At 39.1% G+C, this 13,342-nt stretch overlaps 1 protein-coding gene across 4 annotated transcripts in view; it reads left to right on the top strand.

Moving 5' to 3' along the window:
* Positions 1–13,342, top strand: part of si:dkey-100n23.5 — a 181,738-nt gene that overhangs the window by 126,646 nt on the left and 41,750 nt on the right. For all 4 annotated transcript variants that reach the window (XM_063050820.1, XM_063050821.1, XM_063050822.1 and 1 more), the window contains 2 exons: positions 5,188–5,235; positions 10,438–10,520. In XM_063050820.1, the coding sequence (XP_062906890.1) occupies positions 5,188–5,235; positions 10,438–10,520 (131 nt within the window). The remainder of the gene's footprint in view (positions 1–5,187; positions 5,236–10,437; positions 10,521–13,342) is intronic.

Raw genomic sequence — 13,342 nt, 5'->3', positions numbered from 1 at the left:
TTTCATAATAGATGAATGAAGCCTGATTTTTCAACCAGATTGTGGTGTTAAATATAAAATACTCTTAATGGTCTACCGATTGATTGGTTTTTATCCAGTATCCTTTTTTCTTTTTCTTAAGTGCGCACAGTATTATATCAGAAGTGTTCACTAATTGCCTTCTTGAGTTAACATGGGTTACCATTGAAAATGCATTAATTTTGCATTCATGTGTATCTTATCACCATGTGAAAGAGGGCATTGTGCATTTACTTGATTGTTTAATTATCTAAGACAGGGAACTAAGTGTTATGATTCCCAAAAATGGTGGAGGAATCATCATCTGCAATTAGTCCAGACCCATTCATTCCAATCCAGGCAGCAAGCCATCTTCTTTCTGCCTGCAGGTTATATTGATTACAGCTATGTTGCACTTCCATTGCTGCTCGTTTCAACAAGAAGCTAGTATTGTGAGTAAATAACACCAGTTACTGCTAATCTACACTTCTTAAAGTTAGCTGGCCACTGGCTAAAATGCAGTATATTACATCTGTAACTGATCTAGAAAACAATGGCACTACAATTAAAAGAGCATACTGCAAGGGTTTTGCACACCATGGTAGAAACTTTAGTAGGAAAGAAGGCAACCTAATAGTTGGAGAAGGCAAAAGGTCTTTCAGACAAGGTTAAAGGCTGGGAAATCAGGTAGTCTTGGAAGTCAATGTAACTATCTGGATGCAGTCCTGCAGTAGGTTATTGACTTTGCAAGAATGGTTACTTGCATTTCCTCCACTGATCTTAAAAAGATGTCCTCTGGTATTAGCCATTGCTACTCTGGGAAAATGGTCCACCTTATAATCTTATATACCTCTATCAAGTCACCTCTCATGCTCCTTTGTCTCCAAAGAGAAAAAACCCAGTTGGTTCAACCTTTCCTCACAAGACATGGACTCCAATCCAGGCAGCATCTTGGTAAATCACTAATACACCGTTTCTAATGCTTAAAGTGACCAGAACTGAACACAATATTCCTATTGTGGTCTAACCAGAGTTTTATAGAACTATGGCATTAACTTGTGGCTCTTCAAATGTATCCCCCAACTAATGAACTATACGCTTTTTTAGCCACTCTTGTCAACTTGTGTGGCAACTTTGATGGATCTGAGAATGTGGACCCCAAGATTCCTCCACGCTCCTAAATATCTTGCCATTTGACTTATTCACTGCCTTTAAATTCGATCTTCAATAGTGTATCACTTCACACTTTTCTAGACGGAACTCCATTTGCCACTTCTTAGTCCAGTTCTACATCCTATCATACTCTTCCACCTATGATAATCTTCTACACTATCCACAACACCACTAACCTTTGTGTCATCTTCAAACTTAATAACCCATCCTTCCACTTCCTTATCCAGATCATTTCTAAACATCACAAAGAATGGGGGTCCCAGAATAGATCCCCATGGAGTACCACTAGTCACCACCTCTAGGCAGAATTTGCACCAACTACCGCCCTCTGCCTTCTGTGGGCAAACCAATTCCGAACCTACGCTGCCAATTTTCCATGGATCCCATGCCTCATGATTTTCTGAAGAACCTTCCATGGGGAAACTTGTAAACTTCCTACTAAAATCTACATGCACTGCTCTACCTTCATCAATTTGTTTTGTTACTTCCTCAAAAAAGTCTTTAGGCTCTTGAGACACAACCTGCCCCTCATGAAGCCAAGCTGACTACCCTAATAAGACTATGCTTCTCAAAATGCTCATAAATTCACTCCATTAGCTTGCCCACCTCTGATGTAAAACTCGCTGGTCTACAATTCTCGGGATTATCCCTATTACTGTTCTTGAATAAAGGAACAATATTTGCCATCCTCCAATCCTCTGATACTCTCCTGTAGCTAATGAGCATGCAAAGATAATCTTCAATGCCTGAGCAATCTCCTCCCTCACTTCCCGTAGTAATTTGGGATTATCCCATCTGGCTCTGAGAATTTACCTGTCCTCGTGATTTTCAAAAGCTCCAATACTGCTTCTATCTTAATGTCAACACACTGCTGCCCTATTCTACACTGACCTCACATTCATCAAGGTCCTTAATGAAGCCAAGCATTCATTAAGGACCTCCCCTACCTCCCCCAACTCTAGACATGTTTCCACCTTTATCCCTGAGCTGTCTTCTCACTCCAGTCATTCTCCTATTCTTCATATATAGAGTGCCTTGGGGTTTTCATTAATCCTACTCACCAAGGCCTTCCCCTTCTAGATCTTCTAAGTACTTTCTTAAGTCCTTCCGGGTTACCTTTACACCCTCAAGAGCCCAGTTTTTCTTGTGCCTTTCCAAAATCTGCCTGCTTATCTGCTCTTTAGTGTCCTTGTTGCTATTGGTGATCTGTAGAATACTCCCAATAGGATGATTACTCCCTTCCTGTTTCTGACTTCTACTCTCATTCATACTGTCTCAGTTATGTGACCTCATTCCCTCATTTGTACCTTATTCTCTGAAAGTGTATCTTTCAAAGATAGCATAGAAGTAGGATTATTATGTGTGAAACACTGGAGAGGAAATGCTAGTGTTAAATTATCATGAGAATCCTTCATCTTTATGTTTAAATATTTTTCTTTTATTTAACTAAATCCAGCAATGTTCATTGAAGACCTGTGAATTGAATGGCACCTGTTCAGACACATCAATACTGTTTAGCTACATTAATGTCACAGTGCACTGTGAACCAACAAACATTTTATTTATTAACCCACTGCAATAACATTCAGAAGCATATAAGGTCTTCCAAGTCAAGCAACCAAATGTATTGCAGAATGCAAGAAGGAAGTGGTTTAATTCTGGCCCCATAGTGCATTGGGAGGGTAGCCACAGGAGGGCAAGAGTTGACGTGAGCTGGTGAGATAAGGTGAGAGTCACTTGCAGGAAATCAAAAATAAGGAGTGATTAGTATGAGTGTTAGCCAAAGGTCAGTGGGGGACAGAGATTTTAGTGTCCGATTTGTCATTAGGTGTGGCAGAATGATCAGAAAATTAGTAATTAGTGTTACTGTTCATACAGATCAAATCATTACACAGTAGATTGAGGTAGAGCAAGGTGAAACAGTAATAAGGCAGAATAAATAGTAACAGCTATAAAGAAAGTGCAATGCAGGTAACCAGAAAGGTGCAAGATCAAAATGAGGTAGATTGTAAGGTCACAAAACTATCTTATTCTCTGAGGGAGCTATTTAGTAATCTTATAACAGCAAGGTATAAGCTGTCATCATAAGCCTGGTGGTATATGCATTCAGGCTTTTGTATCTTCTGTCCAAAGGATGAAAGGAGAAGAGAGAGTGTGGGGTGGGCAGGGCCCGTGTTATGCTGACTGCTTTTCGGAGGCAGCGAGAAGTGTATTCAGCATCATGGCATCTACATGATGTTCACGCTTAGGAAGGTGAAGCTCTCAATCCTCACAATCGCAATATCATTAATGGAGACAGCAGCATATGCACTGCCCCCCTCCTGACCAGCTTTTTTGTTTTGCTGACATTGAGGGAAAGGTTATTGTCATGACACCATGTAACTAAACTCTCTATCTCCTTCCTCCACTCTGATTCATTGTTATTTGAAATACGACCCACTACGGTGGTATCAACTAAAAACTTGCAGTGGACTTAGAAGAGAATCTGGCCACATAGTCATGAGTGTAAAGGGAATAGAGTAGGAGCTGAGGACAGAACCACCAGTGTTAAGAATAATTGTGACAGAGCAAAGGGTAATTTTGAGCTCATTCATTACTTATTAATTCACAAGACTTGCCACTGGCAATGCTATCGTTTATGAAATGTAAAGGCAGTTAAGAATCAGCTGCTTTGCTGTGCCTGGTGTCACATGTAGGCTTTAATGGCCAAGGATGTGGATTCCCTTACATAAAAGCCATTGGTGAATTAGATGGATTTTCATAGTTTCATCACCGAAGTAAACTTTATATTAATTCCAGATTTTAATGAGTTTAAATTCTCCAACTGCCATGGTGGGATTTTACCTTTGCTCTCTAGATCAGTAGTCCAGAAAATTTGCTGCTAGTACACCAACATTCACCACAACACAATTCTTCCTCAAGAAAAACCTGCTTGTTAATGCAAATATCTAATCAGCCAATCATGTGGCAGCAACTCAGTGCATGAAAGCATGCAGACATGGTCAAGAGGTTCAGTTGTTGTTCACACCAAATATAAGAATGGGGAAGAAATGTGATTTAAGTGACTTTGACCTTGGAATGATTGTTGGTGCCAGAATTTGCTGATCTCCAGGGATTTTCACGTACAACAGGCTCTAGAGTTTACAGAGAATAGATCAAAACAAAATCCAGTGAGTAGCAGTTCTGTGGGTGAAAACACCTTGATAATGAAAGAGGTCAGAGGAGGAAGGCCAGATTGGTTCAAGTAGACAAGAAGACAACAGTAACTCAAATAACCACATTCTCCAACAGTGGTGTGCAGAAGATTCCAAGATTGAATGGCTTGGCATATGAAGAGATTGATAGGTTCTTGATTGGACAAGGCATGAAGGGATACAGAGAGAAGGGAATGGAGTATATCTATTGGTCTTCTGATTGCAGTACTACTACTTTTCAGTGAAGGTATTCTTATAGAAGCTCAGCAATCCCCATATTTCTCTCTAACTTTGAGGTAGGAGAAAACTATCCTTCACTATTTTCACTTCTCCCTTTTCTACCACTTTATATTCATCATATCCTCTACCCATTCCACCAGTAATACTGATTCTTTAAGCCTATTTGTCGTTTGAACTACAATTTGCAAAATCTATTGGTAGAGAGCACCAGGTGTTGGTAGAATTGCTCCATGTGCCAGAATAGATCAACCAGCAATTATTGTATTAGTGGAAGAACCTCTTAGAAAGCTTTCAGCCCAGTGCTGAACTAGTATATTGCAGATGTTTTCACGAGAGAGTTTTAGCTAGTAAATATTTAATTCTAAAATAGCAGTACTATTGTCAACCAAGCCTCATATGGGGACTGATGCCTTGCCCACTCTGGTGTGCTCCTTGCAGGAATTCCATGGGTGTGCTAATACGCTCATAAAAGAAGACACTATTTTAATAACTAAATGGTGCTCAAGCTATGAGTTCAACTGATCTGAATGGTGCAGCATTTGTTATTTAAATCTTTTTTCAGTGTCCTGTCTTTCTCTTACAGGTTTTAATTTGGTCTGGCCCATATGATCCTGAAAGGGAAAGAAGCAAGGTACATTTTTTCCAATATTGTAAAGATAAAAAACATTTTAAAGCAATAGAAACATATTGGCATTTCATTGCAGGTTGTAGATACCAGGATTTTTTTTTCAATTTGCCTATAATTAAGGATTCCTCGTGAAGTTCTGTTGCTTTTTTTATATATATATTCCTTTTTGAGATGTGGGTCTTACAAATTTATTGTATTTCAAGTCTTGCTACATGGAAACAGGTCCTTCGGCACAGCCAGTCCATGTCAATGAAGGTGCCAATCTAATCTAGACCCATTTACCTACGTTTGACCCATATATCTCTAGCTTTCCTATGCACGTACCTGTCCAAGTGCCTTTTAAATGTTGTCAATGTACCTGCTTCAACCACTTCCTCTGACGGCTCATTCCATATATGGACCACCAACTAGGTGAAAACATTTCCTCTCAGGTTCCTGTTAAATCTATTCCCTGTCATCTTAAACCCAAATCATCTCATTCTTGATTCTTTGTCTCTGGTAAAAGACCATATGCGTTCATCCTACCTATGCCCCTCATGATTTTATAGACCTCTATAAGACCACCCCTCATTCCCTGTGCTCCCATGAATAAAGTTCTAGCCTCTGTCTTTAACTCAAGTCTTGGCAGCATTCTCATAAATCTTTTCTGCACATTTTCCAGCTTAATGGCATCTTTCTTATAACAGAATGACAAAACTAAACACATTACTCCAAATGTCACCTCACTAACATTTTGTATTACTGCAACATAATGTCCCAACCTCTATACTCAATGTCCTGACTGATGAAGGCCAACATTCCAAAAGCCTTCTGTGGCTCTCTTCTTCTTCTCTATCTACCTGTGACGCCACATTCAGGGAACATTATATTTATACTCCTAGGTGTCTATTCTATAACATTCCCCAGGGCCCTACCATTCACTGTAAACGTCCTACCCTGATTCACTTCCCAAAATACAACACCTCACACCTTTCTGAATGAAACTCCATTTTTCACACATTGGTCTATTTATCCAGCTGATCAAGATCCTACTGTAATTCTTGGTAGTCATCTTCATTGTCTATGATCCCACCTGTTTTGGTGTCATTTGCAAACTTACTAACCAGCTTTGTAACTAACTTACTAACTAGCATTGTACATTTTCATACAAGTAGTTGATATAAATGACAAATAACAATAGATTGTCATTTATATGGTCAAGGTCCTCCATTCGAAATAAAAATCTTCCACCATCACTTTCTGATTTCAATCAAGCCAATTGTGTATCTAATTAGTTAGTTCTCCCTGGATCCCATGCAATCTAACTTTACATAGCAGCCTACTATGAATTGAATTGAATTGATTTTATTACTTACATCCTTCACATACACAAGGAGTAGAAATCTTTCGTTACATCTCTGTCTAAATGTGCAATTTATAGTAATTTGTAATAAATAGTATGTAAAACAGGACAGTCAATGTAGCATAGAAATACAATTGTATCAGCGAGAATTAATCAGTCTGATGGTCTGTTGGAAGAAGCTGTCCCAGAGCCTGTTGGTTCTGGCTTTTATGCTGTGGTACCGCTTCCTGAATGGTAGCAGCTGGAACAGTTTGTGGTTGGGATGACTTGGGTCCCCAATGATCCTTTGGGCCCTTTTTACACACCTGTCTCTGTAAATGTTCTGTATAGTGGGAAGTTCACATCTACAGATGAGCTGGGCTGTCCTCACCACTCTCTGCAGAGTCCTGCGATTGAGGGAAGTACAGTTCCCATATCAGGCAGTGATGCAGCCAGTGCCTTACCGAAGGCTTTACTGAATTTTATGTAGACTAAGTTTACCACCCTACCCTCATTGATCTTCCTGAATATACTCAATCAGATTCATGAGACATGATCCCCCACACACAAGGCTGTGCTGGCTATTGCTAATCAAGCATGTTGTTCTAAGTGCTCGTAAATCTAATCCCTCAGAATCCCCTCCAGTAAATTACCTATGACAGATGCTACGCTTACTGGTCTACAATTCCCACTTTTCCCTTTGCAGCCCTTCTCAAATGAAAGCACAACATTAGCTACACTCCAGTCTGCTGGCACCTCACTTGTGGTGAACGGTGATAGATGTATCTCACGTAGGGCTCCTACAATTTCTTTTTCAGGTTCCCACAATATTCTTGGATATACTGTACCCGATCAAGGTTAAGATATATCTGTTAGATATGTGCAGTTAAATGTAATTGGTTTTGTCGACCACAGATATAAGAAAACAGGTAGGAAGTTGCTCTGTTGGTTATATGCAGCTTCAACCGATGATCATTATCTCATTCTGTTAGTTGGTGCAGATTAGCATTAGCAACGTGTTATTGTGTTACTTTGGACAGTAGGCAGCAATCTCGAGTTGTTTCAAAGTTCAAAATAAATTGATTATCAAAGTACGTATACAACCTTGAGATTCGTTTTCTTGTGGACGTAACAAATCCATAATAGAGTAATAACCATAATAGATTCAAAGAAAGACCACACCAGCTTGTGGTTCAACCACTGTGCAGAAGATACAAATTGTGCAAGTACAAAAAGGAAGAAATAATAATGAATAAATACCAAGAACATGGAAGTGAGTCTACAGGTTGTGGAAAGATTTCAATGATGAAGTGAAGTTGAGTAAAGCTATTGGCTTTGGTTCAAGAGCCTGATGGTTGAACGGTAAAAACTGTTTCTGAACCTGGAGTCCTCAGGTTCCTGCAGCGAGAAGAGAACATGTCCTGGGTGGTGGGGGCCCTTGATGATGGATGCTGTTTTGCTGCACTGATGTTTCAAGTGGATGTGCTCGATGGTGGGGACTGCTTTACCTGTGATGGACTGGGCTGTATCCACTACTTTTTGTAGGATTTTCTGTTCAAGGGCATTGGTGTTTCCATACCAGACTATGATGCTGCTAACCAATATACTCTCCACTGCACATTTATAGAAGTTTGTCAAAGTTTTCGATGTCATTCTGAATCTCCACAAACTTCTAAGCAAGAAAAGTCACTGCCATGCTTTCTTCGTAATTGCAGTTACATGCTGGGCCCAGGGCAGGTCCTCTGAAATGATAACAGTGAGGAATTTAAAGTTGCTGACCTTCTCCATCTTTGATCCTCCAATGAGGACTAGCTGATGGACCTCTGGTTATTCCTCCACCTGAAGTCAATATCAGCTGCTTGGTCTTGTGAACATTGAGTAAGAGGATGGTGCTGTGGCATCACTCAGCCAGATTTTCAATCTCCCTCCTGTATGTTGATTCATCACCACCTTTGATCTGGCATTTGAGTGTGGTGTCATCGGCAAACTTGGATATGGAATTAAGGCTGTGCTTAGCCACACAGTCATAAATGTAAAGCAAATTGGGCAGGGGGCTAAGCACACACCCTTGCAGTGCACCTGTGGATTCCTAGATGCTTTCATGCATATATAGAGAATATTTAATATTTTTCATTATCTGAATGTAAGCTAAGTTTTCAACTGTGAATGAATGTATCTCTTATAAATATGGAAGGTGGTTTCCACAACAGTTACAGGACTTTGTTATGCTTTTCTATTCGCTGTTATGAGAACTGAAAATGGAAGCCTTGGTTAATTCTGTAACAGTAAAAGGTGAATGCTGCCACTCTGTGGCTTCTGATAATACTGACAACTACTGTATATTGCCACCAAATATCTGCATCTTATTTTTGTGTATCTCTAAAAGAATGTACATCTAAATGCAAAAAAACCCCTATTAATTGTATATTTTCCCTTTTGTCCTAACTCCAAAAAATGTCTTTTTAAATATGGATTTTAAATTTTGATTGACAGTAGTGATTTATCTGATTGATGTTAGATGCCAGAAAGATTAGATCTTTCACAAACTCCATTTAATGGATAGATATGTTTTTGAATATTGTTTGCATAAAATATAACATTGCACTTATATATAGAATTTAAAATAAAAATATTTTTAAGTTAAAGAAGTTCTGTGACACATCAACCATGCTGTATTCTAACAAGGCATCTGTAATTAGTCAATTTATTTTTTTCAAATTTTCAAACACAGCCACTTTAATCTTTAATAAAATAATGAATAGCCTTTTTTTGTATATTCAGTATATTCTTGAATCTAGATAACTGAAGCACTCCTACAGTTTGTAAAATGTGGCTTGAAAAAGAATTGATTCAAGTTCAAGTTTATTACCATATGCCCAGTTACATCAATCCATAGGTGCAATGAGCGTTTCACAAACACGTGGCATCCTATAAGCAGCATTCACTAGAAAACATATATTGTGCATAACTTTTACAAGAAATAAAGAACAAAGGCAATTTCAGTGCAAATTGATCAGAGTGGTCCCAGTGTTGTTAAATTGTAGTGGTAATTAAGGTACTTCTGGTTTGTTCAAGGACCACGTAGTTGAAGGAAGGTTGTTGCTCTTGAGCCTGCTGGCATGGGACCTCAGTTTCTGTACCTCCTGGTAGCTGCATGGACTGAATGGTGGGGATCTATGATGTGTGTTGCCTCTTGTAGATACTGACAGTGGTAGGGAGGGATGAGCCCCTGATGTGTTAGGCAGAATCCACGAATCTCTGCAACTTCTTACATTCCTGCACTTTTGAATTGCCTTGCTAGACCATGATTCAACCAATCCAGATACTTCCAGTAGAAAATCTGTAGAAGTTTGTTAGAGTGCTTGGCGACAAGCTGAACCTCCTTAAAACATCGTAAGAAAGTAAAGATACTGGGGCACTTTCCTTATGATTGCTTCTATGTGTTGGGTCCGGGACAGTTGCTCTGGTATGTTAACACCCATGAATTTAAAATTGCTGAAGCTCTCCACTGGCAATATCCCAATGTAACTGGCCCTTCTTCCCCTTCCTGAATTCAACAGCCAGCTCTTTAGTTTTGCTGATATTGAGTGAGAAGTGGTTGTTGTGACACCACTCAACCAAGTCACCTATATCTCTGATTTAATCTATTTCATGACCATGGTATTTCTTCTGGGGTTTCTCTGAGTTATTCCATTTCTCCACATTAATATATTTTCTAAAAGCTAGGTGTTTAGAGAAGAGTGAATATTATTATTTTAAAACAGGTGCACAGGTTTGCCTTTCTTTCTATTTTTAACAGTGAACTTTATGTCAACCATTTGATAAGATTATCTTTGTAAGAAATTATTTACAACTGATTTACGGATTATTGTTTTCATTTATAGATCTTATTAGCTCTGGAAATCAAGCCACTTAAGTGGTACCCATCTGTATACCTGGCAGTATCCCTTTTCCCTCTTATTAACAGGTGAGTGAAAATAAGTGTGGCTTCTGCTTCTGGAGCTTAATAAAGCTACAGTAATTATAGATTACTGTAGCCAAGAAGCATGACTACCAGATGATTACTGTCAGATCAAAGATGAGTCATTCTATGTCTTCTGTGTATTGGGTGGGGCTAGGGAAATTGGTTTTATTTTCTTATTTAAGAGAAACCTACCATGATGCTCTGTTCACAAATGACAGTTATCCTCATTGCAGAAATAAATGTAATTTTCAAGTCTTGAGCCTAACTTTCAGTCCACAAAACAATATGATTTTTAAGCAAGTGCCATAATTTAAAAAAAAAATAAACCTCTTTCTTTGAATTTAATGGACGTTCCAAAATCATTTCTCCACCTCATTCACATTTGGATTCTCACTGATCGATATGATGAAAGTGTATTCAATTAGTCAGTTATAAAACATAACTTACTTGGATTTCTATTTGCAAAATAAAATAAATTCTGGTAAAAGAGTAAGAAAACAACCAGAAATCCAAGAAAATATCTGGAAGTTAATGTTCCATGTGCTAATCTGCACCACTCATACTCTCCTCCAAGAATACCCTACATTAAAAGGACTATCAGAGTTGAAAATGTAGCACTTGGATGTCAGATGTGAAGGATTAGAAATTAACTCTAGGTTCTGTGCTAAAGTTACAGTATTATTATAGGTATACATTGTTCTTCACTTCAAAATTCAGTTCCTCTTAAATAAAACTGAATTCTGGAAGTGGAAGACAAAGGACAAGTGGTAAAGATATTAAGTTTAAGTTTCTACGCACAGGGGATTTTGTATCTTTGGTGTCAGTATCCAAGTCCATATAGAAATTAAGTCATACCATCCTTTAATCTCAAACCCATCATGATCTTTGAGAAGATTTCACAGATACACAAGAAAATGCACATGATGGAAGAAATAACAAACAAATGACTATGTAAATTAAGAAAAAAGCTGACATTCTCACCTAGTCATCAGTGTTTATGGACTGTTTTGAGCACATAACCAACAGGGAGCTAACAAATGCAGGTAGCAGCTGGCTGACTGAGGTTTCGCTTTTGCATATAAGACGATAAGCTATAGGAGCAGAATTAGGCCTTTTGACCCATCGAGTCTGCTCAGGCATTTCATCATGGCTGATCCATTTCCCTCTCAGCCTCGTTCTCCTTCATGCCATGACTACTCTAGAACCTGTCAACCTTTGCCTTAAATGTATCCAATGATTTGTCCTGCACAGCCGCTAGTGGAAATGAATTCCCCAGATTCAGCACTCTGGTAAAAGTAATGCCTTCTCACCTTCATCCTAAATGGACGTCCTTCTATTTTGTGGCTGTGTCCTCTGGTCTTAGACTTCCCCACCATAGGAAGCATCCTCTCCACATCCATTCTATCGAGGCTTTTCAACATTCAAAAGGTTTCATTGTGATTCCCCACCCCTCCATTCTTCTGAATCCCAGGAAGCAGATGCCCAGAGCCATCAACCCTGCTAATATGATAAGGCTTTCAATCCGGGAATCATTTTTGTGAACCTCCTATGAACCCTCTCCAATGTAAGCACATCTTTTTTTAGATAGAAGTCCAGAAACTGCTCATAATACAATAAGTGAGGCCTCACCAGTGCCTTGTAAGACACCAACATAATATCCTTGTTTTTATATTCTAGACCTCTCAAAATGAATGCGTTATTGCATTTGGCTTCCATATCACCAACTCAACTTGCAAATTAACCTTTCAGGAATCCTATGCGAAGACTCCCAAGTCCCTTTTCAGAGAGAAAATTCAAAACATTCAAAATTCAATTTTTACTTCTTCTACCAAAGTGCATGACTGTGCACTTCCTGACACTGTGTTCCATTTGCCACTTCTTTGCCCATTCTCCTAATCTGTCTAAGTCCTTCTATAGCCTCTCTACTTCTTCAACCCTACCTGTCCGTCCACCTACAGTATCTTTGTATCATTAGCAAACTTAGCCACAAAGCCATCAGTTCTGTCATCCAAATCATTGCTATATAACATAAAAAGAGGTGGTCCCAACACAGATCTCTGTAGAACACCACTAGTCACTGACAACTACCCAAAAAAGTCTTCCTGTATTCCCAATCTTTGCCTGCTGCCAATCAGCTTTATGCATGCTAGTATCTTTTCTGTAATACCATGGGCTCTTAAGTTGTTAAGCAGTCTCATGTGTGGCACTTTGTCAAAGGCTTCTGAAAATCCAAGTACATAGCATCCATCTATCTTGCTTGTTACTTCTTTAAAGAATTCCAACGGATTTGTCAGGTAAGATTTTTCCTTGAGGAATCCATGCTGACATTGGCCTATGTTATTATGTGCCTCCAAGACCACATCCTTAACAATGGACTCCAACATCTTCCCAACCACTGAGGTCAAACTAACTGGCCTATAATTTCCTTTCTTTTGCTTCTCTCCCTTATTGGTGTGACATTTGAAAATTTCCAGTCCTCTGGAACCATGCCAGAATGTAATGATCTTGAAAGATTATTATATCTATCTCCACAATCTCTTCAGCGACCTCCTTCACAGCCCTGGGGTGTGGACCATCTGGTCTAGGTGATTTATCTACCTTCAGGCCTTTCAGTTTCTCAAGCCCCTTCTCCCTAGTAATGGCAATTTCACTCACTTCTGCCCCTTGACACTTCCAAACTTCCAGCATGCTGCTAGTGTCTTCCATAGTGAAGACTGATGCAATATACTTATTTAGTTCATCCGCTATTTCCTTGCCCCCCCCCCGCCCATTACTGCCTCTCCAGCATCATTTTCCAGTGGTCCAATATCTATTCTCACATCTCT

This window comes from Mobula hypostoma, chromosome 6 (genome assembly GCF_963921235.1).
Source record: "Mobula hypostoma chromosome 6, sMobHyp1.1, whole genome shotgun sequence".
Lineage (NCBI taxonomy): Eukaryota > Metazoa > Chordata > Chondrichthyes > Myliobatiformes > Myliobatidae > Mobula > Mobula hypostoma.
Note: the sequence above shows the minus strand (reverse complement) of the source record. Positions and strands in the feature narration are given on the sequence as shown.